This window comes from Oenanthe melanoleuca, chromosome 13, assembly GCF_029582105.1.
Source record: "Oenanthe melanoleuca isolate GR-GAL-2019-014 chromosome 13, OMel1.0, whole genome shotgun sequence".
Taxonomy (NCBI): Eukaryota; Metazoa; Chordata; class Aves; order Passeriformes; family Muscicapidae; genus Oenanthe; species Oenanthe melanoleuca.
In genome coordinates, this window is record NC_079347.1 from 5,126,996 (window position 1) to 5,154,861 (window position 27,866).

Here is a 27,866-nt window from a genome sequence, read left to right on the forward strand (position 1 = left end):
GGAGCTGGTTCCAAACTCTGGCCTTTTTAATGCTATTTGAGACACAGCACATCCGGGTTGGAATACGTGGCCTGTTCTGTCTCAGTCATAAACTGTTCTGAAGAGAGGAAAAATACCAGGAAATTCGATTGAAAAATGGTATTTTTTAGTGATCAGAATGTAATTTACAACTTGGAAATGGATCAGGAGCTGGTGAGTTCCTGCTCTTGGAATAGTTGGAGGTATTTAAAGTCCAGAATGAGGGATCAGTGAAATCAGGACTTGCACACAATCACTGCTGCTTCAGCACTGAAATAAAGCACTTTATAACTCACCACTGCCTTTAAAAATATTCCAAGCTGGATCTGTGTGCTTTGGAGAAATTTCAGCTTCACAGCCAGTGTCAGGGACAAAAAACACACTCAGTGCTGGAATAACAAGCACTCCACAATCTCCTTGTGGAGAAGGAGTCAAGAGCAAAAATGTCCTAAACTGCTCACGTTTCTCTTTTCTTGTTTGAACAGAGACTTCCCAATGCTTGAGCTCTGTTCAGAGGAGATTCCTTAGAACAGGAATGAAATAAAATCTTTAGAGCTGATGGTAGAGAGCTCCTTGGACAGAAAAAAAAATTTAAATCAGGGTGGATTAATGTAATTGTATAAAGTTCTATCCAACTCCAAATATATAAATACACAGAAAGCATGAAAATGTGAATAATATTTGGAATTAAAATGATTTTTGCCTCACTTTGAAACCTTTTATGATACTGTAAACATTTCAGAGATTACAAGGAATTTCAGTTATTCTGAATTTGCCAATTAAATTAAAGCAGTGCCAGGGTATTTTACATTGTGTTTTGCTTCTATAACATCAGATTTGCATGATGTGGAATTTATTGTTTGTTTGAGAAAGTCTGACCTGTGCATGTGTTAAATGATGACTTTGGTTAATCAAAGGTATTAGACTTCATTGGTTATGATTATCACAGTCAGATTCAGATTTAATAATATTGTCATTTTCAATATTCCTCTACCAGAGGAAATTTTTAATATTCTATCCTTTGGTATATGGTTTTTGCTCAATTGTGGCTATGTAGAAGAGAATGGAAGTTTTGTGTTTGAGGTGCTGGTGTTTAACCCTGGCTCTGTGTGTTTGTTGCAGGATCGCACGAGGACTTTTGACATGCACTCACTGGAGAACTCCCTAATTGACATCATGAGGGCTGAAAATGATTCACTGAAAGGTAAATTTAGACAGAGACTATTTCCTGCAGTAAATACCTGGGGAGAGGGGATAACTGAAAGGAAGAGGCTCCAGTTTTGGATGGGAAAAGTGAATGTACCTTGTGCACCTGATGGCTTCTGTCAGTTGTGTGAGTGGAGCTGTTACAGCACTGGGGGTGCCTGGCCTTGCCCAGAGCAGTGCAGAACACAAACACAAAACACAAAACACAGGCTGACCTCTTGTGTCATTTACCAGGGGTTCTGATTCAGCAATCTTGTGCAGCTCAGCAAGAAGTAACTTTTTGCCTAATAGGATTTTTCTTATGAACTCATAGTTTTTTGTGTCCTGGGAAAGAATAAGGTTTATCCATATCATTTTGAGAAAAACACATAATTTTGTCTTTTTTACCTTTTTGGAACCATTGGGAAAAGAAAAGGGAGATTGAAGTGACTTGCATTTGGGATTTATCTTTTTTTTTTCTTTTTGTTTTTTTGGCAAATGTAGTTGTGCTTTGGAAATACCTCAGCTTACAAAGTATTCAAAGTATTGTCTGTGCATAATTTTGTCTGAATAGAAACTGCTTATGGTCAACAGTTCAGAGCTGTAGTTTCATGTCCTGTAGGATGAATAATCCATTTCAGTTCAGTGGTTACTTGTATGAGTGGAGTAGACAAAGTCTCACACATGCTTCTTATCTAACCACTCACTTTTGTTACGAGTCATGAGACCACTAAAAAAAAACAAACCTGCACTTGTGGTTTCTGCAAGTAAATTCCTTTTGATATCAAGGCTTGTGGTGGTAATGAAATCTGACTTGTTTTAATAGTGATTCTTGCTCAGAAGACCAACCCTTGATAAACTGGCAAGAACTTGTGTTTGTTGCCTTCTCTGTGGTCTGGAAATGCAGCTCAAGTTTCCCATCCCCAGTGCTGAGCAGAGATTCAGTGTGGTGAGAAACACCATGTAATATTTCCCTGTTGAAATGACAGGGAGAGCCTGATGTGGATAAAAGTGATGCCAAATGAATTTAAACCCCCAAAATACCTTCTCTCTTTATGCAATGGAGACCAGGCTTTTATTAATGACAAGTATTAGCAGCTTTTATTTGGTTTCTGTTCTGTCTGGCAACATCCTATGTCCCCAGAATTATATATAGAACCAAGAATGAGGCTCTTCCTTGACTGAGCACCTGGGATTTGCCCCAAAACCTTCTGTCCAACTGCCAGGCACTCCCAAACCAGGTTACAGCTCTGAAATCTGGCCCAAGGTGACATGGCCATGGCACAAATAAGATCTCCCTTTAAATCTGAGTTTAACAAAGACAGCTTCATATGTATTTATGGTCAGCTGCTAAGCAAGGGTACTTCTGAGAGTAGCTGGATGTTTAGTTTAACTGCTTTGAAAAGGTTCTTTGCAGTTGAGATATTTCTTTTTGAGTGCTTAGCATGTTTTAAGAGTGATGGAATAAGTATGTCAGCAAAGAATACAAATAGTTCTGACACACATTAACTCCTGCTTTAGCCTGAGTGTTAAACCCTTCTGCAGAGTCACCTGTGGCTTCTCTAAAATTCTGTGTGCCTTGTGTCACAGTGATGGAAACACAGGGATATCAGTCAGGTCCTGGGCTGGGAATTATTGCTTCAATTCCTTGTGAATTATTCTGTTTCACAGTTAACAGTTATGTAACTGTACAGAAAAAAAGCCTCTAAGCCCAGATGAGACATTTAAATGAGTCTTTGTTGTGAAGCCTCGTTTTTCAAGGATCTCCTCAGCAAGAACATGAACTTTGCTTGCAGTGAAGTGTGCAGAGGCTGGGTTTGGCTGTGCTGCTCTGGCACAGCCCTCAGTGACTGAGTTCCTGTTGGGTATTTAAGGAATGGATCTTTATTCAAGCCAGTATCCGCTGGTAACTGCAGAGATCATCCCTGGCTAGGGTGGGGTCTGCAGGGAGAGGAAATACCTTTAGTTCAACCGACTGATACAGCTGGAAAAAAACTGTAAACTGCTGGGACAAAACATTCCACATCAGGCCTGGAGTGGGGCTGGTGATCACGAGCCCTTTGTGTTTATTTTCCATCTGCTAGCACAGATCCTGTCTCATGTTTTCTCTTTTCTTGCCCCATCTTTATTTAAACCTCGGATATAGAAATCTTTAAATAGGACAAATTATGGCTGTCAGCTCAAATCTTGTTTTGCTGTTTCAAACACCTGCATTTAAATCAGCAGCTCCATAAGAAGTTTTTTGGTTTGCATTTTAAATGGGTTAATCAGTGCATGCAGTGCTTTGAACTAAAGTTGGATACTCTCAGAAAGGAAAAGCTTCTGGCTTTGAGACTTTAAAAATAGCCTGGCCAAGACAGTAATAAAACATACTGTGGAGAGCAAGCTCAGAATGGCATGGAAATAATTCAGATGATCTAATAGGTCTCACTGCTATCTTGTGGGAGGTTTAATCCTGCCTCAGCATGGGTTTAGTGTGTAACACTAACAGCACCCCTTCACATTGCCATGGACTGCCAGAGACAGAGGTACTGTGTGAAATATCCCTTCAAAACAACTGAGAATGGGCATGGTAATAGACAGCAGTCACAGTTTGGAACCTGCTGTCTCTGGGATATCATTTCCATCTTTAAATGATATGTTCAGAGCAGCAGGCTGGGAATTCTGTAATAAAGTCAGGAGTAGGAATTCTTCCAAATGTAACAAAATCCTTTCATGTGTGTTCTTTGTGTCTGAGGTGATTAAGCTGTCCTAGCCATGGATTTGTTTAGGTCAGTAATAATAACATTTTTAGGTTGTCTTGCTGTATGAAATAAATAATATTTTCTGTGTGAGGTTAAAAGGTGAATCTTACAGTGATTCAGTCCACTCAGTATTACCTTTTAATGCTTTGAGTAGGCATTTTACCAGTTTCTCCCCTTCTTTTAAGGTATATTTTTATCCCTGCTCAAATCCTCTTCCTTTGCTGAGCAGCTGCCATTTCAATATGTTATTTTTATCCAGCCCAGTGAGTGTGCTGCGTGCTGCACAGCCAATGTCAGCCTGCAGAAGCCTTTCCCTGGAGACTTAATTGCATCTTCTTTACAATGTACTCGGCCTCCCTGAGCTGAGCCTGGGATCCAGAGCCTGATTTTTGAATCTGGGTCTTCCAGATGGCAATTTGAGCATTACTGTAATAGTAGTAGATTGACTAAATATTTCCTTGTTAAGTGACACAGAAATGTCTTTAAATGCTTTATGACTGGTTTGCTACTGAAATATGCAATGTTTCAGTTCAGAATATCAGGTTATTGCCTGGAAATGATGCAAGGTGGGATGGATGAAAGCAGCAGGCCAGGACATCTGCTTCCAGCACTGCAAAGCACTCCTGTAAAAATCTGGGTGTGATCAGCTCAGTGTCTGCAGCAATCCTGTGACTGTGGCACAGTCTGAAAAACCAAACACACTCCTGCACAAAAGGGAAGGGTTTAGGAGTGGGGTAAGGTCAGGCATTGGGAGGGTTGAACAGCAGCCCTAAATTTTAATTTTGAAAAGCCAGAATGCTGAAAATCTGCACCATTCAGGATTTCTCTGAGCAAGCAGAGAGACCAAGCTGTATTTTTAAAGCAATCATCAGCCCCTTAATATTAACCTGAAAAACCATGGCAAAATTGAATAAAATATGTAAACCTTATAAAATGTTCTTTGATGGAAAGGATCCAAATAGTTTTGAAGCTTTTTTGAACATTGGATAAGAATCTGAAGTGGTTGTTTCTTTTTGAGCTCTATGGATTATGCAGCATATTGATATTAATGGAGTGGAGTGGGACATTTGGGGTTCTCTGTGAGCCAGGATATTAATGAGAACCTGCTGAGAATCACTCCCAATTCTCTTTAGGGAAGTTTAGGGTCCTTCATATATGCACAGGACAAAATCTGACCTACTTTAAAATGTAAAAGAATAGATTTTGAGGTTTTTTACAGCTGCTGTGGTGGTTGCACCTCAGACTTTGGAGTTGATGTCCTTGGTCAGAAACTAAGAGTTACTCATTTGCAATTTCTTAATGTATCCAGCTTCTAATAAAATGAACAAACCCTTCCTTTCAGGCTGCAGACAGTTCAGGTTTGCCTTCATTTTCTTTGGGAGCTGTTGGTGAATTACTGTGTGAATGTTTCATTCTCAGGATCTTCCTGAATTTTACCTCCTGTGCCAGGAAAGGCTAATGGGATTTGCAGACCTGAGTGCCTATTAATTAAGAGGAAAATCAATTGTTTTACTATGTCAAAATATTGCAGAACTGGGTCTAATAGCACTGAACTGCAGGGAGCTGAGATGGGGGAAATTCTGTGGATATTTTATTTGGAATCAGCTGTTCCCATTCCTGTTGCAATCCACTGATTTCAGGTGGGTTAAAGTAGAGGTATTACAGCTTTTGAATTCTATATTCTAAAATACTAACAAGCAAGGGCCCACTTTATTTCCAAATGCAGCCAATATTCAAAATTTGGGGGAAATACTCAATATTTTAATTTTTTTTATTGAAGTGTTTGTTGAATTATCCCTGCCTTTCCAATATTTGGGATTGATCACAGCTTTTATTTAGAAACAGCCAACAGTCTTGTAAGAGAATGAAATCACCTGGGCAACGGGAAGGGACTAAAATCTTCTATTAATAAACACTGAGATCAGATTCACAGATTGGATTTTAACCTGCCACAGAAGTAATGGATACAAACCATACATAATGTATGATTTTACACTCATTACCTCATAAACTTCCAGTCATTTAAATGGACATTTGGGTTTGTGGCTTCAATGAAATTGTTCAGAAGAGATGCTGGATTTGGTGAGGATTAGAAAGATGTAAGTGGATTGGGAAGGAAAATAATTATATCTGAAACTTGCAAAAGAAAAGGAGGAAAAAGGGGAAAAAAGGCAAAAAGGGGAATTTGCCTTAGGTAATACAGAAGGAGGAAAGATCTCCGGTGAGGAGAGACTCCAGGAGTGGTCAGTCTGAGAAGGGAAGAGTGAGAGGGAATCCATTAATCCCTATAAATATCTCCAGGAGGTGTCAGGGGATGGGGTCAGACAGAATTTCTGAGCAGTTGAACCTTTCTGATAAGACCTGTGTGTTACAGAAATGCTGGTTTGGACAAGCACATATCCAACAATCATCACCCAACCCTGGTTTTACTTCTCCCCTGCAGGACTGTGAGGTGGGGAATGTTGATTTGTGCTCTGTCCAATGGAGCCATTTAGCACTGAGCCACAGGGAATTGATGGAACCACCCCTGGAGACCAGGAAATTCCTTTTTCTGCCACCTCAGAGCAGTACAAAAATCCCAAGGTTTTCTGATCTTAAGCCAATTTGGGAATGAATGTCAGGATTCCTGGGAAATTCACTGCAGCAGACCTGTATTTTCTGTCCATGCTGTCCCATCTCCAGAGCCTGCATGGAAAATTAAATGCCTCTCATACTTCTCAGACAAGATATTTCCTCAGAATGTATGTGCTGTAAATGATGTGGCAGCCAGAGCTCTTTAAAACACAGCAAAACATTGAAATAGTGCTGAATATTTTCATGTCTAACTGGGTGATTTGATCTTCAGAAATGGAACAACCAACAAAATCGTTCTGAATGCCGTGACAGCAGCCTTGCTAATCTGATTAAAACCTTTCTAAGGTTTGCTTGCTTGCTTTTTTATATTTGTGGCCTCATGAAATTAATTCCATCCTTTTTTTTTTTTTCTTTTTTGAGAAGTGTGTTTAATCTTCTGCTTTGTTTAATGTCACTGTCCACCAAGTAGGTTTTGTTTTGGGTTTGTTTTTTTTTTTTTCTTTTCTGAATTCTTGCTTTGATAATCTCTGACCATTCTGGATCATCTTCAAAGCTGCCTTTAATTTGGAGCTGTATTTCATGAGGAGTGTCTGTTCCTTGTTTCAGAAGACACTGAACTCTCCTGCCTCCCTTCCCAAACTGCTCCAACTACCTGTCTTTTTGCTTTTTGCTCACTTTGTTCACTTTTTGCCTTGATGTTGAATCGTTTGAGTCTTTTGTCAGCCACGTTTTGCATGATCTCTGCAGTCATGTTTGTGAGCCTTGAAATGGCATGAAAGAAGCAGAATGAAAAGCCTGAAGTGCTTTTCTTAAAATTAAAGAAGAAATGGGTGTAAAGAGAAAGGGATGAGTTTGGAGCAAAAATAAGGAGGTGAGTGCTGAGGTGTGTGTGTAAAAGGGAAAAATTTGGTCCTAACAAAGTCATAACTTCTTTAGTTGTGGGCAGTCATTGCTTATACCCAAGAGTGACTAAAATCTGAATTTTGCATCAATTATTTAAAATACTTCAAGAAAGAATAATGATGCATATATTATATATAAATATATATTTATATTGAGTATCCACTTATTTTAATCCAGAATTAGCTAAGATGGTAACAACCATTGCTGAGGTGAATTTAAAACCACATTTTAGAGTAGATTTCTTCATTCTTGGCTTAATGCTTTGTGTGATGGAATGCAGATTGGTCAGCTGGGAGGGGAGGATTTTTCCACTGCAGTGTTGATGGTTGGGCTGTCAGGTGAGTGCAGCAGTGACGTGCTGCCTCCAGATAGGCACATGTCAAATGAGGTGTAGGGAGTGGTATTTCAGCTTTACTCAGAAATCCCATTAGCAGGAATCCCAGCTCAGCACTCAGATTGGGTGTGAGAAAAGGATAAATGTTGTGCATGGAATGTGGGGATACTTTTATAAATATCTACTTATATAAATACTGCTGGTGCCTCGTCCTGTACAGCACTTCTAGAATCCAGGCAGGGGAAATGGTGATTCTTGTAAAATGATGTTTTCATTTTCTCTTCCCATTTGGTTTGGATGTGGGGAAGTGTGTAATAGAGTTTTGTCATGTGTTACTGGGAAAATGAGTATCTTACCTCTGCTCTTCACGGGAGAAATGAAAAATGGGGAAATGTTCCACTGCAGAGATTTGAGTGCTGCATCACAGAACCATGGGGTGGCTTGGGTTGGGTTGGGAGGGACCTTAAAGCCCATCCAGTGCCACCCCTGCCATGGACAGGGACACCTTCCACTATCCCAGGTTTCTCCAAGCCCTGCCCAGCCTGGCCTTGGGCACTTCCAGGGATCCAGGAGCAGCCAGAGCTGCTCTGGGCACCTGTGCCAGGGCCTGCCCACAATTTCTTCCCAAAATCCATCCCTGCCCTCTGGCAATGGGAACCATTCCCCCTTACCCTGACCCTCCATCCCTTGGAAATTGTCCCTCTCCACATTTCTTGTTGGCTCCTTCAGGCACAGTTAAGTCACCCCAAGTCCTTCTCTTCCCCAGGCTGAACTTTTCTCAGCCTTTCCTCATTGCTTGTGTTCCTGTTCCCTTCTTGTTTGGGAGTGAATTAAGAGGATGGTTAAAAAAGGAACCAAGGCCTCGTGTTGCATTCCAGGCTGTCTTGTGATCATTCCTTCCACAGACAAAAATAAGTTGCTTTGAACCTATTATTGTACTTAAGGAACTGCAGCTTTAGATCTTGCAGTGTAAATCCAGCTCTTGCAAGTCACAGGCAGGTGATCCAGGAAAAGCCTGGACAGAATTCCTGCTGCAGGAATTGCTGATGGGCTGGGCAGATAGCAGAGCTCTTGGGGTGAAATGTTCCATATAAAGAATCCAGGAGCACAGTGATACAAACCATGACAGCAAAGATTTGAGAAGGTTTTACACCTTTTCAGAAGCTGTTCAGTAAATTCTTTACTAGGTTCAATAAATTGTTCTTGTCACTTACAAAATAAATTTTATCTAGCAATTTTTAGCATGTGACATCCCCTTCCTGCCTTTCCTCCTGTCAGAAAGTCTGTTTTTAATGAAGTTGCCACGTTTGAAGTAATTTTGTGGCTGAGAAGCTGATTCCTGTAATGCTTTTCCTTCTCCCAGCTGCAAACTCTGCCTTTCATTTCTTATTTTTCAAGTGAATACAGTAATACTTGAAGTGTTCAAAAGATAAATGCTGCCAATTATTCCTTATCATAAACGGGAAGATGTATTGAGGCAAAAGATGGGATGTTTTTATAACTTGGTGTCTATTCTCCAGCAGTCATACATGAATATAAAATAAAGCTCAGTGCCATGAGCAGCAGGGTGCCTGCTTTCCTGAAATACAGTATAATTCCAACTAACATCCAGTCTCCAGCTGATGGTTGTGCTCCATGATTTGCTCCTCTGCTTTTGGTTTCTTATCTCACACCCTGTGGGGGATCCTGGAGAAGAGTTGTAATCAAATACATACAATATTTAAAGCTCCCACTTAAATTGATTTGCAGTAACCCACTGGACTATAATTGGAATTAAGGAACAAATATTGATCCCTGGTAGACAAAGCTGTGGCTGTGTCTAGGATTTGTAGCAGGTTAGTTTAGGAGATTTCTCTCTGTTCTGCTGTTTGATAACAAAGGAACTTCAAAGTTACCTTTGAAGCTTCTATATTTTTGAGATGAAAGAGACTGAATTGGGTTTGTCACATTTCTGGAGTAGTTAAGTGGTTGTGGAACTGTAGGAAAATCCTGTCTGGAGGTTCCTTCAGTGCAGAGGTCTGGCAGAGCATCAGCAGCAGAGCAGGGACACTGCTGCTGGGTTTTAAAGCCCTCACACAAACTGAACCTTTTTTTTAATCCCATTTCCCTTCACACTTAGGCTTGAACTGTGCCCATCCCTGGAGGTGCCCAGGGAAGGACTGGATGTGGCACTCAGTGCTCTGGGCTGGGTGACAAAATTGGGATCAGTCACAGCTTGCACTCCATGGCCTTGGAGGGCTTTTCCAGCCTAAATGATTTTGGGATTCAGTAATGTCTGGAAGCATGTCCAGGGCTCTCTGGCTCTGCTGCCCAGTGCAGGAGTTATCTCCAGCTCCTGACAGGGCTGGATTTGAGGCTGGGCTGGAGGGGCAGAGCTGGAAGCAGGATGTTCCTTCCTGTCCCTGCCTGCCCTGGCAACTGGGGAATCCCAGAAGAGCTGGGACCTCTGGAGATCCTGCAGCCCAACCCCTGCCAAGGCAGGGTCACCTGGAGCAGGTGGCACAGGGACACATCCAGAGTTTGGAAAAAGAGGGAGAAGAGTGTGGGGAGCTTCTTCCCAAGGATAATTCTCCCCTGGCTGTGACTGCCCATCTCTCCAGTGAGGCAGATTTTCTTTAGGCACATTAAAGCCCTAAAAACCTGCAGCTCACTCCACAGCCTTGGGAACAGTCACTTTCCCTTTCAGGGCTCTCAGCCTCTCCTCCAGCCCTGGTTATTTGATGTATAAAGTTGTCAACACTCCCTGTTTGCAATTATGCTGAGAATCTGCTTTCTGCCACTCACTCAGGTTCTGCCTTTCTACCACATGAACCCAATTAATTCAACATAATCACAGGTAAAACAAAGGATTTTTTACCAAAGGGTTTTTTGCAGGGTGATTCTCCACAGGGTTTTTTTGAAGGAAAGAAACCTGTTTACTTTTTATCTGTCAGTTGTTTTGTGACAGTGACCTGGAATTGAAAATTAAAGATTCTAGTCAGACCTGTACTTGAGTGCTATGGAACAACAGAAACTTCATTTTGTTCCTGTTCTTGACAGAAGGAATGGTAAATACTTGTCTGCAGGCATCTGGCTTTACTTGAAATAAAGCATAATATTTGCATCTACAATAATACTCCTGCTTTTCAGCATTTGTTTGGACATTTTGGACATAAGGTAGAGCTGTATTTCTTAACAACACATTTTTTTTTTTTTTAAATCTCTTTTTACATTGTGTTTAAAAGTAAATTAGGAGAAAAAATACAAGTTTTGGCAACTCTGCTGCTTAATTTTGCAGAATCAGTAATTCTAAAGGTGCTAATCCTTGGTTTTACTGTGCAGCAATATTTAGGCTTCTTTGCTGGTTTCATGCTGACTTTGACATTGCTGAAAGTGTGTCAGATATACATTCCTCAGATGTACATACAGAGCTGCTTAATTTTTGTAAGACTGTTTTAAGATTAATAAAATATTATTGGCATGGTTTTTGCTCTTTGAAGTTTGGTAGCATTTGAAATCCACAAAAAAAGGGAATCTCTCATATTCCCTTTTAGTGACTTGGTTTGGAAAACAATTTTTAGGACAGGGATCTCATTGGACAGTGTGTCAGAGATGGCTGGGACTGTAAAATGCAAAGTTCTGACATGGGTTACATTCACTGGCAGCACAGATTTGTTCCCATTTTGTTCAGTTTGTTCTGTATTGACAGAATTTCTCCTGGGTCAGGTGTCCTGGGCTGGTGCCACTCTGCCATGTATGGGCTGTTGTTCCACAGTCAGCATGGAGTAATTCCACATCATGTGCTTGGAATCATTTGCTTGGAATGAGATTAAGTGCCCTGAACTGGGCAAGGTTTCTGCACACATGCAAATGTCTCATATTAACACTCATGGAATTGGTGACTGACCCTTTTGTGATTCCTTTTTTGAAATCAAGGAATGCATAAAAAATAATTATTTTTTTTTGCCTGCCTTAGAACTGCAGAGTCACAGAGTGGTCTGGGTTGGGAGAGACTTTAAAGATAATTTAGTTTCATCCCCCTGCCATGGGTGGGGACACCTTCCTCTATCCCAGGGTGCTCCAAGCACCTGGAGGACACTTCAGGGATGGGGCAGCCTCACTTGCTCTGTGCCAGAGCCTCCCCACACTCACAGGGAAGAATTTCTTTCCAAAATCTAATCTAAACACAACTTTTCATGCCATTATCTGCTTTCATGCTGAAAATGTCATCTAAGAATTAAGTTGTAAGGCTCTAATAAATAGAAATACTTTGGTGTGTAATACATGTAGGTAGATACAGTTTTTATATTCTAATTTGACAAATTGTGTGTAGCTCTGCAAAATCCCTGCTTGGGTCTCAAAATTTAATAAGAGATAATTTAAATTTAACCAAATATGAATTAGAGATGTTCTTTAGAATTTTCACTTTTCTTCCTTTGGTTAGGGAGATGTTTAATTGGTTCCCTGGTGAAACAGAGCTTGAGGTGACCTTGCAGAACCTCTTGTGAAATGTCCTCTTACCTGTGGCAGCATCATGTGATCCATGCCTGACATGTGAAACTCCTTGTGAAATACAGAGTGATGATAAAATCTCACTCTGCAGTTAGAACCAGCCCTGCCTGCCCTCAGGGAGCAGAGGGGGAAAGGTACTAAAATATTACAGATCATGTTTTTAATGGCCTTGTGCACAGCATTGTCAATCTTGATGTAATTGCAAAGTACAGTTGAGTGTAAAAAAAAAGGAGGAATAAAGCTCTGCTGGTCTAATGGCTAAAGCAGATTGTGCTTCAGCTCTATTCTATCATTTAAAAGTAAAATTCAGGCAAGTGGAAATGTTTTCTCTGGTAGATTCAAGGATATCCAGCTCACAAGTGGGTTGCTTGTTCCTGATGTTCCTTAAAATTACAGTAAAAGCAGATTTTTGCAAAACATCATTGACTTTCTTTATGGCTTTATTTCAGACACAGGAATAAAGAGAGGACAAAATAATTGAAGCAGCTGCTAATAGCATTTTAAATTTCAGGCTGATTTTATTGGAAAAACATCTCTGCATTGGTTATTAATGAGCAGTTGAACCAGCTGCATGAACACTTTGTATTTTTTAGGTTTTGTAGCAAAATTCTTGCTCAGATAGCTCAGGAAATAAATAAATCTAAGGCCCTTTATGCAATTATCTGAAGAAATGAGGAAGGGGAAAACATTTTTGAGGAATCCAAAGCAAGGCTGCAATTGTCTCATTTCTCAGCAAGGGATGAGCAAGTGTTGTGATGTACAAATTAAACTTTTTCCTGTGCTTGGTGGCAGTTTAAGGCTCCATTTATGCAGCAGCTCAGCTCAGGGTACTCCTGTAGCAAAACCTTCTAATCAGAAATTCTGAAAGCCAGAAGGGGGGACTCAGCTGCTCTCCTGGCCTGCCAAGAGAGCATTCCTTGCCTCAATGCTGTTTGTATTTCACAGAGTTCCACATTGTGTGAAATTAATGGCGTGTGATGAACTCTGCATTCAGGGAGCAGAGAAAGTTTGTATCTGTGCTGTGCTGGCCAGTTTATAAACTGTGGCTCCTGAGAAATGTTTTGAAATGTCAGATGTTGGTATTTTGTGGCTTAGATGTGAAGCAAAGACTGAAAACAAGAGGCAAATTAAGAAGAGGAAGAGGGAAAAATCATAGTATTTGGTTCTCCAAACTTAGTATTTGGAATAATTCCCAGCTGGTGGCTGAGCCTTTTTGGGGTAAAGGAGAAAAGTCCTTTTGTCCTGAGTGCTCAGGTGGGGAAGCTGGGAGAGCCCCCTGGCCTGAGCTGGAATGGTGTCTGTGCTGCTGCCAGCACTGAGGGAAGCAGGCTGTGTGGTTTTGTCAGGAATTCAGAAACCACCAGCAGGATTTTGATGGCTTTATAGGCAGAGCTGGCTTGGAGAGTGCTCGATGTGCTCCAAAACGTGCAGAGGCTGCTGGGCTCAGGCAGGGACACAGCAAATTGCTGATGCTTTGTGATTTCCTTACATTTATCTTTTGAGGGCTGTACCAGCCTCCTGCATTTCTAAATTCAAAATTACCATGGAAAAACTATAATTGTAAAGGCCCTCAGCCCTTAAGATTCTCCCATAAAACCTTTGCCTCAAGAATATGCTCCAGACTGAAGACCAGAGTTTTGTTATTTTGTGTTCTTGGTGTTAATTGTGAGTCTCTACCAGAGCAGTGAAATGATCTTACGGATGTTAAATAATCATGAAGTAAATTGGATTGATACAGTTTTTATTTGGAAAGAGGAAATGACTCCTGTATTGTTGTGGTTTACAAATATTTAAATGCTTCAACTAATTGCCGGCCTCAATTTTGAATGGGGAAGCAAAATCAAACACATGATGTCCTCAGAGTTTCTCACAGCACTTGCCAGGAAGAATCCAAGTTTTGAAAACAGTTGGCCTGCTTTCAGAAAGAGATTTTAATGAGATTAAAAGAGAAAGAATGTGCAAGTTTGATTAGAAAGTTTGGCCGTGCTCTGACAATGGGTTCTTGCAAGCCAGCACAGAAAATGCTGTTGTTTTTAGGGGTAGAAGTGTTTTGTTCTGAAACATAAAAAGTAGGAATAACTTGAATTATTCCAGCACAGTGTTCCTGGGTTAGTGTGAGAGAATCCATCCTGTTGGACACATTGCTGAGTCTAGCAGGCAATTTTAGTGGCCCAATTTTCTCCTTGATTTTTTTCAGTTTTTCAGCTGGTTATTTGCCAGTCAGAATTGAACCGAGGATTTAGTGGGTTGTGCAAAGCAACCTGATTTCGAAACAGAAAGTATCCCACCAATCTTTCACTTTCCTTGTGTCAGGGCTTCTCCTCCAGCTGGGGTGGAGAGCAGTGTTGGAATATTCTGGAGCTTGGCAAGGCAGAGGGAGCCTGGTGCATGAGGAAAGATCCATTTGCTTATAGGCACACCCCCAGGAATAGCTCAAAGAAATAAATAAATGTGCAAATTCGGGCCTAGAATTGCTTCCAAAAGTCTCTTTGATTATCCATATCCACTTGGTCAGCCTCCTGTCACCGTGGTTTATCAGTAAGTAACAGAGCTGGGCTGAGGAGGCCATGGGGGGTGGGGAGGGGCAGCCTGTGAACACTTATTTTCAATATGACCTGGATCTGCAAAGGCTTGAGAATCACTGAGTCAGTATAAAGGCAATAAAACGAGGTCTTTTGGTCCTTATAACAATGATTGAAAGGCTGTTTTCTTTCTCATTTAACATGCAGCAAGGACATATGGGAGAAGGCGAGGTAACAATATTCCTCTTTAATTTTCTAATGTTGACAATGTCTCATGGGAGAAATAACATTGAGTTTTTACTAGAGGGCAAAGCCCAAACTTGAAACTTCTAAGGGAGCAGTTTCACATACATTTACATAGTCTGCATGCCATAAATCAGCATTTTAACTGGATTAGGGAGTAGCTGAGGCTGAAATATCACACTGGACATCACCTGGATGGTTTGTGACCTGGGGGCTGTGTTGTTGTATTTGTGTGTGTGTGTGTTATGAATACCAATGCTGGAGGAGTTTATTTTGGGAATTTTGGGTGCTGATGCAGCATAAGTGAGTGTCAGACCTGCTGGCTTCAATGTGTGTGTGGAGTTCTCCAACAGCAGCTGAGGAGCCTGGAAAGATGAGTTAGGTTTGGGAATTGCTCCCTCCCAGCAATAGCTGCAGGACTGGGGTCTCAAGAGGTGAAACAGTTCCTTAGGGAAAAACAAGGTTGGAGTCAATATTACAATATTTTTGTCATTGTAGGAATGAGGTTTGCCCAGCTACAGAAAGAGGCCTGATTATACTTGACTGTTCTTTTTATTAAAGGTGTGGAAAAGATTCTTGAAATTTCAAATAAGGCAACCTGACCGAGCCTTCCATTTTTTATTCATATAAATTCTATGGAGTGTGGATTTTATTTTTTTTTTTCCCTTTCAGCTTCTTAGCTGTTTGATTTTTTTCATGGCAAATGTCTGTATCTTGGTCAGATTTTCTGTTTTCAAGATGTTCTCTTTTTTAAAATCAATTTCTTTCAAGGGGAGCAAGCAAAACCAGGATAAATCAACCTCACCAGTACATTTCTGTGGTAGATTGGGATGAATCCTGAAAAAGCAGACACAGTGTATCACCTCATAGACAAAAAGAAATGTATCCTAAAAATTGTAGCACACCTCATTACTTACTCTCCCTATATATATTTATTCCTTAAATGAACAGAAGTCTCAGATTGTTGTGTAGCTGTTGAATATTGAAACCAAAGAGGGAATTCATGGCAGAGAACAGCTCCTGTGCTCTATTTATGATATCATACAGTGGCATTTATAACAAAGAACTTTATTTAAAAAGAAATATTATTAAGGAACTCCATGATAAAGGATTATCATAGAAAGATGCTGGACTGTGAGGGGAGTATTTCTCATTTTACAGCATTTTCTCTTAGAGTGAGGCCATTAACAAAACTCTGTTGTAACACTGAAATAAAGTTGTAGGGGGGACAAAATTTTCAGTCTTTGGAGTAAATGACATTGGGTTTTCCTGGTTTTTTTGTTTTTTTTTTTTCCCTCAGGTTATTTTTGTTAGTTACTGGGGGTGGTTTATGATATATTTTGATATCAGGTAATTTAAATGTGTAATATATTTAACTGGTAGAATTCTTGTTTTCCCATTTCCACCTCAGAATTGTATCTATTCCCTGGAATAAGCTGTTCACTGGGAAATGGAATATATGGCATGATACTTGAAAGGCCCAGAAACCAAATTGGCCATTGCCTTCCCTCTTTATCCTTTTTAAAAGAAAACCACATTGGAAACACAAAACATTATGGAAAGCAGTCAGCTCGAGCACCCTTTAGAAACCCTGGGTTGTTCTGAGCAGAACCTCTCCTCTGAAATGAAGCATTTGAGCTGCTGGATGATGCTGGGAACGAAAAGGGTGCAATGAAATTGAGAACATAACTGCTCATTCAGAGGGCAAATCACTCCCAGTTCTGCTGATGCAGCAACTGGTGCATTTTCCCCAATTATTCCAACAGTGTGCGCTTTGTTCTGTTAGTATGGTTTTTTTTCCCTGTTTTTCTTTTTTTTCCAACCCTCTCTTCAGGTCAGTCTTCGCTGTTCCCCATGGAGGATGGGTTCCTGGATGATGGGCGTGGGGATCAGAGCCTGCACAGCGGCCTGGGGTCTCCTCACTGCTTCTCCCACCAGAACGGGGAGCGCGTGGAGCGCTACTCGCGGAAAGTCTTCGTGGGGGGGCTGCCCCCCGACATCGACGAAGGTAAAACCCTCCCCAGGGCAGCCCAAAAACCTGGGACTCCTCAGCTTTCTGTGCTTTCTGACACTGACCCTCAGGAGAACACTGCTTTGGAATTGAGGCTTTGGAGAAAGATTCCAAATTCGAGCGATGGAGTTAAAATCACGGGTGTGTAGTTAGAACAGAAATGTGTAATTTCACATCGTGAAAGGTTTGGAATTTGGGGTTTTTAGACTATAGTAGTAGGGATGGGACAAGATGGAAATTCTTGGGCATCACCTCATCTTCCTTTTCTTGTTCCTTCTTCTTCATAATTTTCAGGTAGTAATTTTTAGTTTAATAGTTCTGCACTCCAGGTCACAGGTGTTTGGTTAGTGGGTCAAAAGTATAAATAATATAGGTATTAGTTCTTTATTGGACTGTTTAGCTTTAAAAGACCTTGTAACTAACTAAATTCAGCTCCATTTTGCTCACTTTCAGCTGGTAGCTGGAAGTGCTGCAGAACTGTCTGTACTTTAGATAAGATTTAATAAATAGCCAAGTCCAAATGAGAAATTCATCTCTTTCATGTTTTTAATCCTGACTCTGAGTGAAGGCAGAAGAAAATGAAAACAAGCCACTAATTTGGTGGTGCAATTAAACCCACTAAAAGTGCTGCCTACAGGTGGTCTACAGGAAACCTTTTGTGTGCCAGCTCAGGGATGGGTGTTTTCCAAGCTTTAAAATGGAAATGGATCTTTCACGTGTCAGATAATTCAAGTGAGTTCAGGCTGTGGTGTCGTTCTGCCAGCACAGAACAAAATCACCACACATTAAACTGATTTCAGCAGGATTAAAAGTACAAAAGTGCAAAATTAAGCGAGCCAGTATCACCTGTGGGAGCTCATAAATCCATTGCAATCATTTTACAGGCCCCAGAAGTCAGTAGCAGGAAAAGCTGCTGTTTTATAAGGTCTGTGTGGGGTATCAAGTCCTAACTCTGTGTTTGGTTTCTCCTGTGAGGTTGGGGTTGTTTCCAGCAATGATTTTTGTCCTGTGGTAGCTTCTGACCTGTGCATGGTGGGAGCCCAGACAGGAATGAATCTGTGCAGGGCATCCTGAGGGACCAGGGCCTTGTGGTGGGTCCATCACAAAACACAGGTGGCAGAACACTGCACTTGTTATTAAAATTAAATTAAAAAGTCCAGGTGTTGTGAAGCTTCATTTCACCAGAGCTCTGTGTTCTGTGTGTATGAGACTGCTGGGATAGTGGTTAGAAGAAATGCAACAATAAAGCTGAAGAGTTCTTTTTTTAATCACAGAATTGTTTTAATCCCCAGTTTTTTGTGTCAGAGCTTATAATGCACTGCTGTAAAATGGCAACCTGAACTTTATGTCACCCATGAGAGTAGCTGAAGCTGGATTGGCATAACTGTATAGATACAGTGGCTCTGAATTAGTGGGTTATGAACTTTTATTTATAATTATCAGTAGAAAGAAAAGTTGGAGCTTTGGCCTGTCTTGTTTTATAAGGACTGCCTTGTCATAAAGATTCTGAGCACTGCTGTGAGCTGCTGAACCTGGAGGGTCACAGAATTTGTTTATAGCATGAAGCTGCCTGAAATCAGTGTCTTTCAAATGCCTTAAGTTCAGTTATTTTAAGCTCATGTCTTTTCCTCCCCTCCTGTTCCAGATGAGATCACTGCAAGTTTTCGGCGCTTTGGACCTTTGATTGTAGACTGGCCACACAAGGCAGAGAGCAAATCTTATTTTCCTCCTAAAGGTAAATACCTGCAAACCAATAAGATCAGCATTTTAGAATAATTTTTGTAAGAAAACACAGGATTGGTCTGGCAGTGACACAATGTTTAGGGGGAAAAAAAGAGTTTAATCCTTGGGATTGTTTTAAGCTGGTGAAGTTTCAATTATGGCTTTGCAGTTATTATTCACTAAAAGAATTCTTCCTTAACTTCCTTCCTGGTTTTACTTTATTCCATTTTCACTCTTTCCCCCTGTTGTTGTACATGTAATAACAGCTTTTTAAATGCACTAAATGCCTTCCACAGCAGCTGGGAAGGATTTGTCCCTTAGATGAACAACCAGAGCACTTGTGGGTTGGCAATGTGTGCTGAGAGCACCTTCAATCTTCTCCCTTCCTGTGTGTGATGTCAAACCTAATTCTGAGTTAAAATCTGATCCTATAGACAAACAGACAGCAGCAGTGATGGTTGTGTTTTCCCTTGGCCAGGATATGCATTTTTGCTGTTCCAAGATGAAAGCTCTGTGCAGGCACTGATTGATGCATGCATTGAAGAAGATGGAAAGCTCTATCTCTGTGTTTCCAGCCCCACTATCAAAGACAAACCGGTAGGTGCAGTTGTCAGGGCCTGCACAACTCCTGGGTGTTAAACACAAATTGAGTTCTTCAACATGCAGTTCTTTCTGTCTTCAGAATGGTAATGTTAAAATTTCTTCAAGGTGTCAAATTAAGAGAGAAAAAACCAACTTACTACTTTTGAACTAGACATAAGAAAGTTTTTTAGTCTAGTTACAAGGCCTGTTTTTATTGGAAAAAAGATGTGTTTCCAGACAGGTATTTTATGCTTGCTAATGATGAACATGTAGAATTCTTATTGTCTGAATGTTGTATGTAACAGATAAATCCTAAAAATCACACCATGGCTTTGAACTATAAATAATTAATATACAAATGGTTGGGGGGCTGATGCAAGTCTGTCAGTAGTTGGGTAGAATTCTGCTCCAGTCCTGTGCTTCAAATTTTGGCCAGCTGTAACCAAATACAAAGCAGCACAGTAACTAAACAGGCAGCTCTGGGGCCTGCTGCACTGAGATAAGGCTGGGACAAGAGGAGCAGTGCAGATCTGTGTGACCAGGAGGGTTGTACAGCACAGCTCAGTCACGATGAAGTAAATGTGTCAGCAGAGGGTGAGGTTTTTTTCCCCAGAAATTTGGGTAACAAGGAAGTGGTGAAATTTAGCATCCTCAAATGGTCTGTCTTAAGAGAGCTCGTTACCATTTCATTTTGAGAAATGATTGCTGAACAAGTAGAGTTTAGAAAGTACAGCTGTTTAAGAAGTTTTTTTCTCTATAGGACACTGTTGTAATTTATATTACTGAGACACTTGAATTGTGAATGGTTAAAAAACCCAGGCTTTTTGTCCATAGGTTCAGATCCGGCCTTGGAACCTTAGTGATAGTGATTTTGTTATGGATGGTTCCCAGCCTCTTGACCCAAGAAAAACCATTTTTGTTGGTGGTGTTCCTCGGCCTTTACGAGCAGGTACACACTGCAGCAGTGGGCGTGTCGGCGTGCAGCCTGCTTTGGGGAGCACTGGGGGCAGCCAGCCTGAGTGTGGTGACACAGTGGGGGACTGGAGAGAAGGGAGCAAGCCTAGAGCTGTGTCTGTTTGTTTGTGCCGCAGTGGAGCTGGCGATGATCATGGACCGGCTCTACGGGGGGGTTTGCTACGCCGGCATCGACACGGACCCCGAGCTGAAGTACCCCAAGGGCGCGGGGCGGGTCGCGTTCTCCAACCAGCAGAGCTACATCGCTGCCATCAGCGCCCGCTTCGTGCAGCTGCAGCACGGCGAGATTGATAAACGGGTAAGGCCCAGCCCTCTCTGCCCCAGGGCTGCCCTCGGGCACTGACAGCAGCTCAGTCCTGCTTCAGTGCCTCTGAGAGCAGCAGCAGGAACACAGGAGTGTAGGGGGCTGGTGGTGCTGGCACGTGGGAGGTGACTGGGAAAAAGACTTGCTGGAGCTGCTGAGTGTAGTGGGAAGTGTGGCAGCTGCCTTGGCCTTTTCCAAGAATATTGAGCTCTTCAGATGTTCCCACTGCAAGGATTTCACAGAATCACTGGGTTGGAAAAGACTTTCAAGATCATTGAGTCCAACCCATGCCCTAACACCTCAACTAGACTATGGCACTGAGTGCCACATCCAGTCTTTTTTTAAACAGATCCAGGGATGGTGAATCCACCACCTCCCCAGGCAGACCATTCCAATACTTTATTATTCTCTCAGTGAAAAACTTTTTCCTCATATCCAGTCTGCATTTCCCTTAGGACTGTGCCCTCTCATTTTTGTAGTGTTTGTGAGATGCAGGGAGGGAGGTGCCTGCTAAGGATGGGGCAGCTTTTCCTCCTGCTGTGCATCCTTTGGGAGAACAGGCAGAACCACCCCAGTGTGTGCTGGGTGTCCCAGAGCATCCTGGTAATGCCTTGTAAACTTTTTACTGTGCCCTGCAGCCTTGCAGTCATCCTCCACAGCCTGTGCAAAGGCTGTACTTGGTTATTTCATTCCTTTATTATTGTATTCCTTATTATTTTAAATCAGAGGAATATGCCAAATGGATCAGCACTTTGCTTTCTGCCCTCTTCATCTCTCTAAAATGTAACTGCCAGTTACTGTGATCTTCAGACCACAGTTTTGGGAAACTCAGATGCTCACGTCTCCTCTTGTAATTCATGCTTTGTCTCTGGATTTTTCCTACATGACTGTCACTGCTGATCTTAATTTTATAGTTAATACAGTGGAAAACCTCCAAACTTGGCTGATTAGCCCATTATCATTTCACTTCTGCCTTGGCTATAAAGCAGAAGAATTGTAACAACAATTTGACTGTGGGCCTGTGAATTGGAATGTCTTTGTTCTAATCTTGGCTCTGAAATAAGTTCTGTACAGCTTTGAACAAATAATTTGGGCTGCCCTTGTGCAACTTGTGCTTGCATAAGCAGACACTTGGGTGAATAGGTCCATTGAAGCTGGTGGAACTGCAAATTTAAGTAAGTACTTGTGAATTCTGAAAAAAAATTTTGCAATCTATTTCCCCTTCCTTCTCTCCTCCCACTCCCTATTTCCTCATTTTTTGTGCAGTTTTTGTGTGGAAAATCCTCAGAGAGGATTCATTATAAGAGAGATTGGGTTCATGAGGGAGGTAAAAACACAGCAGCACTAGTTTTTATTAAGGTTCTATTTATTATTAGTTTTCCAATACTGTTTTTCTGTAGAAAGAAAAACAAAATTAGTAAAAAAAAAAAAAAAAACAGTAACATGAAGGGATTTCCTGTGAAATTAGGCAAGGAGGTGCTGCTAAAGGGTGTGCCCTGAGATAATGCACAGGAAGGGTTCAGTGGCTGAGGCTCCCACCCTGAGTGGGGCTGATGGGGCTGCTGTAACTGAGGCTTTCTGCAGCTGGGAAATCCTCTGTGCCCAGCTCAGAATTCTCACTTAGAGCCGTGTCACACTCAGAATAATGTGACACCTGAGCTGCAGTTTGGCCTCTGAAGGTGGCTGAGCAGAATTAGCACACGAAGGAGGCTTCTGTGGCATCTCTGTCCTTTCAGCACTTGGAGAAGGCAGCACTCCCCAAAAAATGCCCAACCTCCCCCTGCCCAGCAGATCAGGGGATGGGGAATGTGCTGTTAGGGATATTTTCCTGCTTCTGCTCTTCTGCAGATGGGCTGAGTTGGCAGGGTGGGGTTTTGGGCAGTGCAAGTCAGAGCGCTGAAAGAGGAGAAAAACAGGTCATTAAAAAGGCTGCTGTGCTGTGTCTGAGCAGTTTATGTGTCCTGTAAGCAAAAATGACATCAAACTACTGCAGTGCCATCTGGGCTGAGATAAAATTGGGTGGGTTTCAAAGGCCAGGAACTTGTGAGTGCCCTTATTTGCCTGAGGTGTGTCCAAGGCCTGTGAGGTGCAGAGAGGAGCAGCCCCAGGCCAGATGCAGAGATAACAGCAGAGATACCAGTCCCTGCCCGGGGGTTTGAAAATGTTGCTGAAAACACTGCATTAAATGAGCTCCAGGGAAGGTTCACAAACCCTTCTAGAGCAGGAACTTGTACCTATATTTATTTCTGCTGTTCTGAATTCCTGCCCATCACCTGGCCCTTAATGCCAAGCGTAGGAGGGCATCAGTCCCCTGTTAAGCCTCTCATTTGATCCCAGCAAGATCAGGTGGATTTCCTTTTGCTGAGAGGACTAAGCCACGGAAAAAATACAGAAATGAAGTGTTTATTTAGAGGATAAATGAATTGTCTTAAGGGTGGAAATTCAGACACTGAAATTTGCAGGTCATGTGCGAATTTAATCAGCAGTTCCAGTGTTGTAGAAACAGTTTCCATTCCTGCCTGAAAAGAGCAGAGTTTAACTGGGCATCAGAAATAACTCCCATAATTATCCAAGGTTTTGGTGCCAGCCAATAGGTTGTTTGAGGCTTTCTGTAAATCAGTGACACAGGTGTGAGACTGATGGTCAGCACTGATTTCTGGGGTTTTTCTTAAGGATCAAGGAGGGGCTAGAATTGTCGAAGTGAATTTTGGGGTGTCACGAGGGGGGAAAATCTCACTTGCAGCATTCCCTACTGCTAAACACGGGTGTGGAGTGAAGAATTTGCAGTGCACAATGCCCCAATGACCAACTGTCTCGTTTTGTGGCCGCAGGTGGAAGTTAAGCCATATGTCTTGGACGATCAGCTGTGTGACGAGTGTCAGGGCGCCCGCTGCGGCGGCAAGTTCGCCCCGTTCTTCTGTGCTAACGTGACGTGTCTGCAGTATTACTGTGAATATTGCTGGGCTGCTATCCATTCCCGGGCCGGCAGGGAATTCCACAAGCCCCTGGTGAAGGAGGGAGGGGACCGCCCCAGGCATATTTCATTCCGCTGGAACTAAAGGATCGCTCATTTGCAGGCCTCCAATTAAGTGCACTCTTCTGTTCTCCCGATGCCCTCCCCACCCCGCCCCTCACTCACAGCATGTCCTTTTGTAGTAGTTGTAATTTAACAATAGTCTAACGAAAGAATGACCTATGATGGGTATTTTATAGAATCTTGTCATTGAAAACTGTATTGGGAACTCCTTTTCGTATCGATAACATGTTGCAAGCGAGTTGCATTCTCTTGTCTTTACTACCGAGAGAACACTTAATTTCCTGCAACGTTTTCTTAGAGGAGAGAAAAATATTAAGAGAAGAGAATTGAAACAATAGAGTATTTTGGTTTTTTAATTAAATTATTGTTAATAAAGAACATAATAATACTTTTATTAAATAACCATGTAACAATAACACTATCAGTCTGTTCTGACACTTTTCCCCCAGGGAAGCTTGTTTTTGCCTCTTTTTTTTTTTTTTTTTTTTTTTTTTTTTTTTTTTTTTTTTCTTTTTTTCTTTTTTTGTTTGGACTTTGGATTTTTCCAGCAACAGATGAAGTTAGCATTTACCTACCAACAGGAAAGAGCATGTTTAAAGCAACAGAAATGCATGAGCAAAGTTGAAGCAGCACTATAATAATGATCTTTTTTGTTTGTATTTTTTTTAAAACTCTTTTAAGGGTTTTGAGGCTGAAATTTTAGCTCGGTGTGTATCTGACCGTGCCTCTGGCTACCACCCACATCCAAATTACTAATGAGATAGGCAGAGCTTACTATATTTTCATCAAGATGATTACATTTTAAGAATTCCTGAATGTAAAAGTTGAGTAAAGTTACTACTGAGGGGGGAGTGCACTTTTTTTTTTCTTTAAGAGAACTCAATTGTCTGGTTACAGCCCTAGATATCCTACCAAAGCTAGAGTAATGACAACTAGTGAACTGGCATTTCCTCTCCTGAAGGATAAATATATAGATTTTATTTTTGATGGCTATATATAACTCTATATCCTAATATACTAACATTCATCAGGGGCCAGCCTTTGCTCTCCATTTTGACGTGAAAAAGTAGAAAACCTAAAGATACCTCAAGGATATCACTGATTTTTACTGGAGTCTTGATATTCCATTGTGGCACACAAACTCCAATTGGCTGCTTATTGGTTTCCCATCTTGGCTGTAAAGTCAGATTTCAGTCCCCTCAAATTTTGCTGTAACAAAGGCACGAACCCAAGGAGTTTGCAGGTCCTGCTTTGCACCCTTGGCCGAATTTTGTGCGTGGGATGGTGCAAGTGTGCAGATGCCTTTCTTACTGTTCCTGTAGAAAGAATCCCAGCTGAGATCCCAGCTCTTCAGAACTAATTGTGGGGGGATAAAGGTGGAAGTGCCAACACCTCAAATTAACGCCGGCTTTATTGGAACTCAGTCCTGCCTTGAGAAGCTCCAGCCCGGGACACTGAGCCAACGCTGACCAGTGGGTGCAGAGGGTTTAGTTTGAAACACATGAATGAAGGAGTAGTTCTGAAAATTTTATTTTTAGTATACTTTTGAACTAAATGCCCTGGCCAACTTCTCCACCAAGGATGTAGCAGTGTGCAAACAAAGTGATTCTGTGGCAATCTCTGCCCGGCCCCAGGGGCCTGGGACCACCTGAGAGTCTCCCAAACCAAAGATTTGCCCTGGCACTGCTTGGAAAACATCTGCTCCCTTCAAAGCCCCCCTCTTCCCTTTCCCCCAGCCCCCAGTATCTTTATGAGAAGCAGTTTTTCTGTTCAATACAGGCTTTAATGAACTGATACCTTACCAAGTTCCAAAGGTCAAAATGGAGACATTTGCTGTCTTTTAGTCAAGTATAGCAAGGGAGCTGCTTTTACTGAAATCCCTGAAAATATTGACAACAGTAATGCAAATGCAGAGTGCTCTTGTGTAGATTGTCAGGGACTTTTTTTTCTCTGAAGTACATAATTCTAGTTGGAATGTTCCTTTCATTTTTTTAATGCTTGTAGGTGGCTTGGGGTGTGCTATTGTGCCGATCCTACCCAGCAAACAGGTGAGGTGGGTTTCCATTACAAGAAAATAACACTGTTTGAGAACTAGCTTTGAATAATAATTTTTTCCCTTTGTACATGACCTGCTGAATTTCGGTACAGTGTTTTTGTAGCTAACTTATTTTGTCATGCACATAATGTATATTTGTTATGCACTACTTTTGTATATCTTGTTTTTCCAACAGTGAGCATTTTTAGGCACACTTTTCACTGACGGGATATCTCTTTATGCAATACCTCAATTTTTCATATTGCAAAGAGTAGCTTTTTGTACTTTTATTACTGAGAGATCTTCATATACTTCATTTTTTAATATAAATAATTTTAATAAATTTTATTTTCTTATATTCTGCTTTTTATACATTTCAGTGCTCTGCATACATTTTGAATTATGGATGTTGTGCACTGGCAATGCTATTTTAGAATCTGCAGAGAAAAGAAAGCATGTTGCTTAAACATCTTAGCCCAGCACCAGGTATTTGGTGTACATATAATTTAAGAAATAGTATATGTAAAGTTGAGAATTAAAGAAGAAAAAAGCATGAAAGTGACAAATGACACTTGTCTTTAGACCCATGAAATTTAAATGCATAAATATAGTGTAGAAATTTAAAAATCAAGAACCATCAAAATTGTCTACCGCTTCTTACTGAGTTTTTAAAAATTATACACAAATGCAGACGTTTTTGGTGAATGTTTAGCCATTTTTATTATTACTAAAGAATCGATGTTAGGTGTTTGATGCAGAACCGTGTCTGCTCTTTTAAATTATATTTAAAGAATAAAAGAGAGCCTGCTAGGTGGCAGGCATGTAATGTTAGTATGCATGACTAATGTAAGAAATCGTTATTCTACTAATATTCACTTGTGATTGTGTGACAAGCGTGTTTACAGATCCTTTGGTTACACTTCGATTTCCAGGGCATAAACAAATCTCTCCATTACTCTGTGCTTCACAGTGCTGGCCAGGCCTCCTGATGGCTCGGGGCTGCTGGGGTTACCGTGTAGCCCCAGGCTCATTGGGGTGGAATTAGCTGCCGGAGGGGGGGTGTTAATGAGCAGCGGCAGAGTAATTCCATGGTTATTTTTGCAATGTAAAATAAAGTGTTTCTGATTATTTTATATGTAAAGGAACCCCACTGCCCCGTGCTTTTTTGGTATAGTCTCTACTTCTCCATACACAGACCTCTGCAGAATGCAAATTTCAACCTTGCAGTGACTGAATTTAGCGTTTTATAAGGATGCTGTTGGAAAGACTTGATAATTCACCCCTTGTGTTTTTGAAGAGTTCAAACCTTCTGTTCAAAGGTGATTTAAAACTTGAATGTGATGAATTGTGGCAAGTTAACTTCAAGTTATGTGCAATACCTATTTCAGACTTCTGGAAGATCTTTGCAGTGTAATTCTTTGTTTTTAATTGCAGACATTTAAAAATGTCATTTTCTACTGTTCTAGTAAATCCTCTTTCTTGCTGGTGTTTCTAAAGAAAAGAATCAGAAATCAATCTTTCTACTAATGTAAATTTGAGATTATTTTTAAAAAAAAATGGAATAAAACGTTTTGGTCATTTGCTTTATTTTATTATCTTATTTTAAAGCTACTGTGATAGCATTGTAAGAATTGGGACAATATTGTATTCAACTGTTTTATTTTTTATATTTTTAAATTTTAAAGTATAATTAGTTTTTATAATTTTCATCAGATTTTTTTGTTATATTTTTTGGAAGTGAAACTTTTAGCAAGTGGGTGTCTAGTTTTTACTAATCCCTAATATGTTTTTCCCCCAATGTATTGCTCATATTATCAGAAGGAAAAGTTATTTAAGTATGTCAGTTAATTGTACTACTTGGCTGAATTTCCATATAGTTTTTACTGTGTATGGGGAGGTTGTAGTATTTATTATAGCATTTTAAATAAGGGTAATTCATTTTTTATTAAAGTCATTTTCACGTTTAAGTTCATATTTTTGTATGTTCTACTCTAAGTTATATAACACAAGTTACTTTTTTTAAAGAGTTCATTTGTTGAAGTGCTAGTGAAAATTAATGTTATTAAATAGTTTGCAAATGACTATTTATACCAGTATGCATATAATTTTTAAATATTTGTAATGTGAGATGTTGAATGAATAAAACTTTTAACTCAGTGTTTCTCCTTAACCTTTTTATTTTGAGT

General features: G+C 40.8%; 1 protein-coding gene across 1 annotated transcript in view; it reads left to right on the plus strand.

The window, feature by feature from the left end:
- Positions 1–27,837, plus strand: part of CPEB4 (cytoplasmic polyadenylation element binding protein 4) — a 38,076-nt gene extending 10,239 nt beyond the window's left edge. The window contains exons 2-8 of the mRNA XM_056502012.1: positions 1,141–1,222; positions 16,849–17,022; positions 18,671–18,760; positions 19,226–19,344; positions 20,164–20,278; positions 20,421–20,602; positions 23,440–27,837. Of these exons, the coding sequence (XP_056357987.1) occupies positions 1,141–1,222; positions 16,849–17,022; positions 18,671–18,760; positions 19,226–19,344; positions 20,164–20,278; positions 20,421–20,602; positions 23,440–23,667 (990 nt within the window). The 3' untranslated portion in view covers positions 23,668–27,837. The remainder of the gene's footprint in view (positions 1–1,140; positions 1,223–16,848; positions 17,023–18,670; positions 18,761–19,225; positions 19,345–20,163; positions 20,279–20,420; positions 20,603–23,439) is intronic.
- The last annotated feature ends 29 nt before the right edge of the window (positions 27,838–27,866 follow it).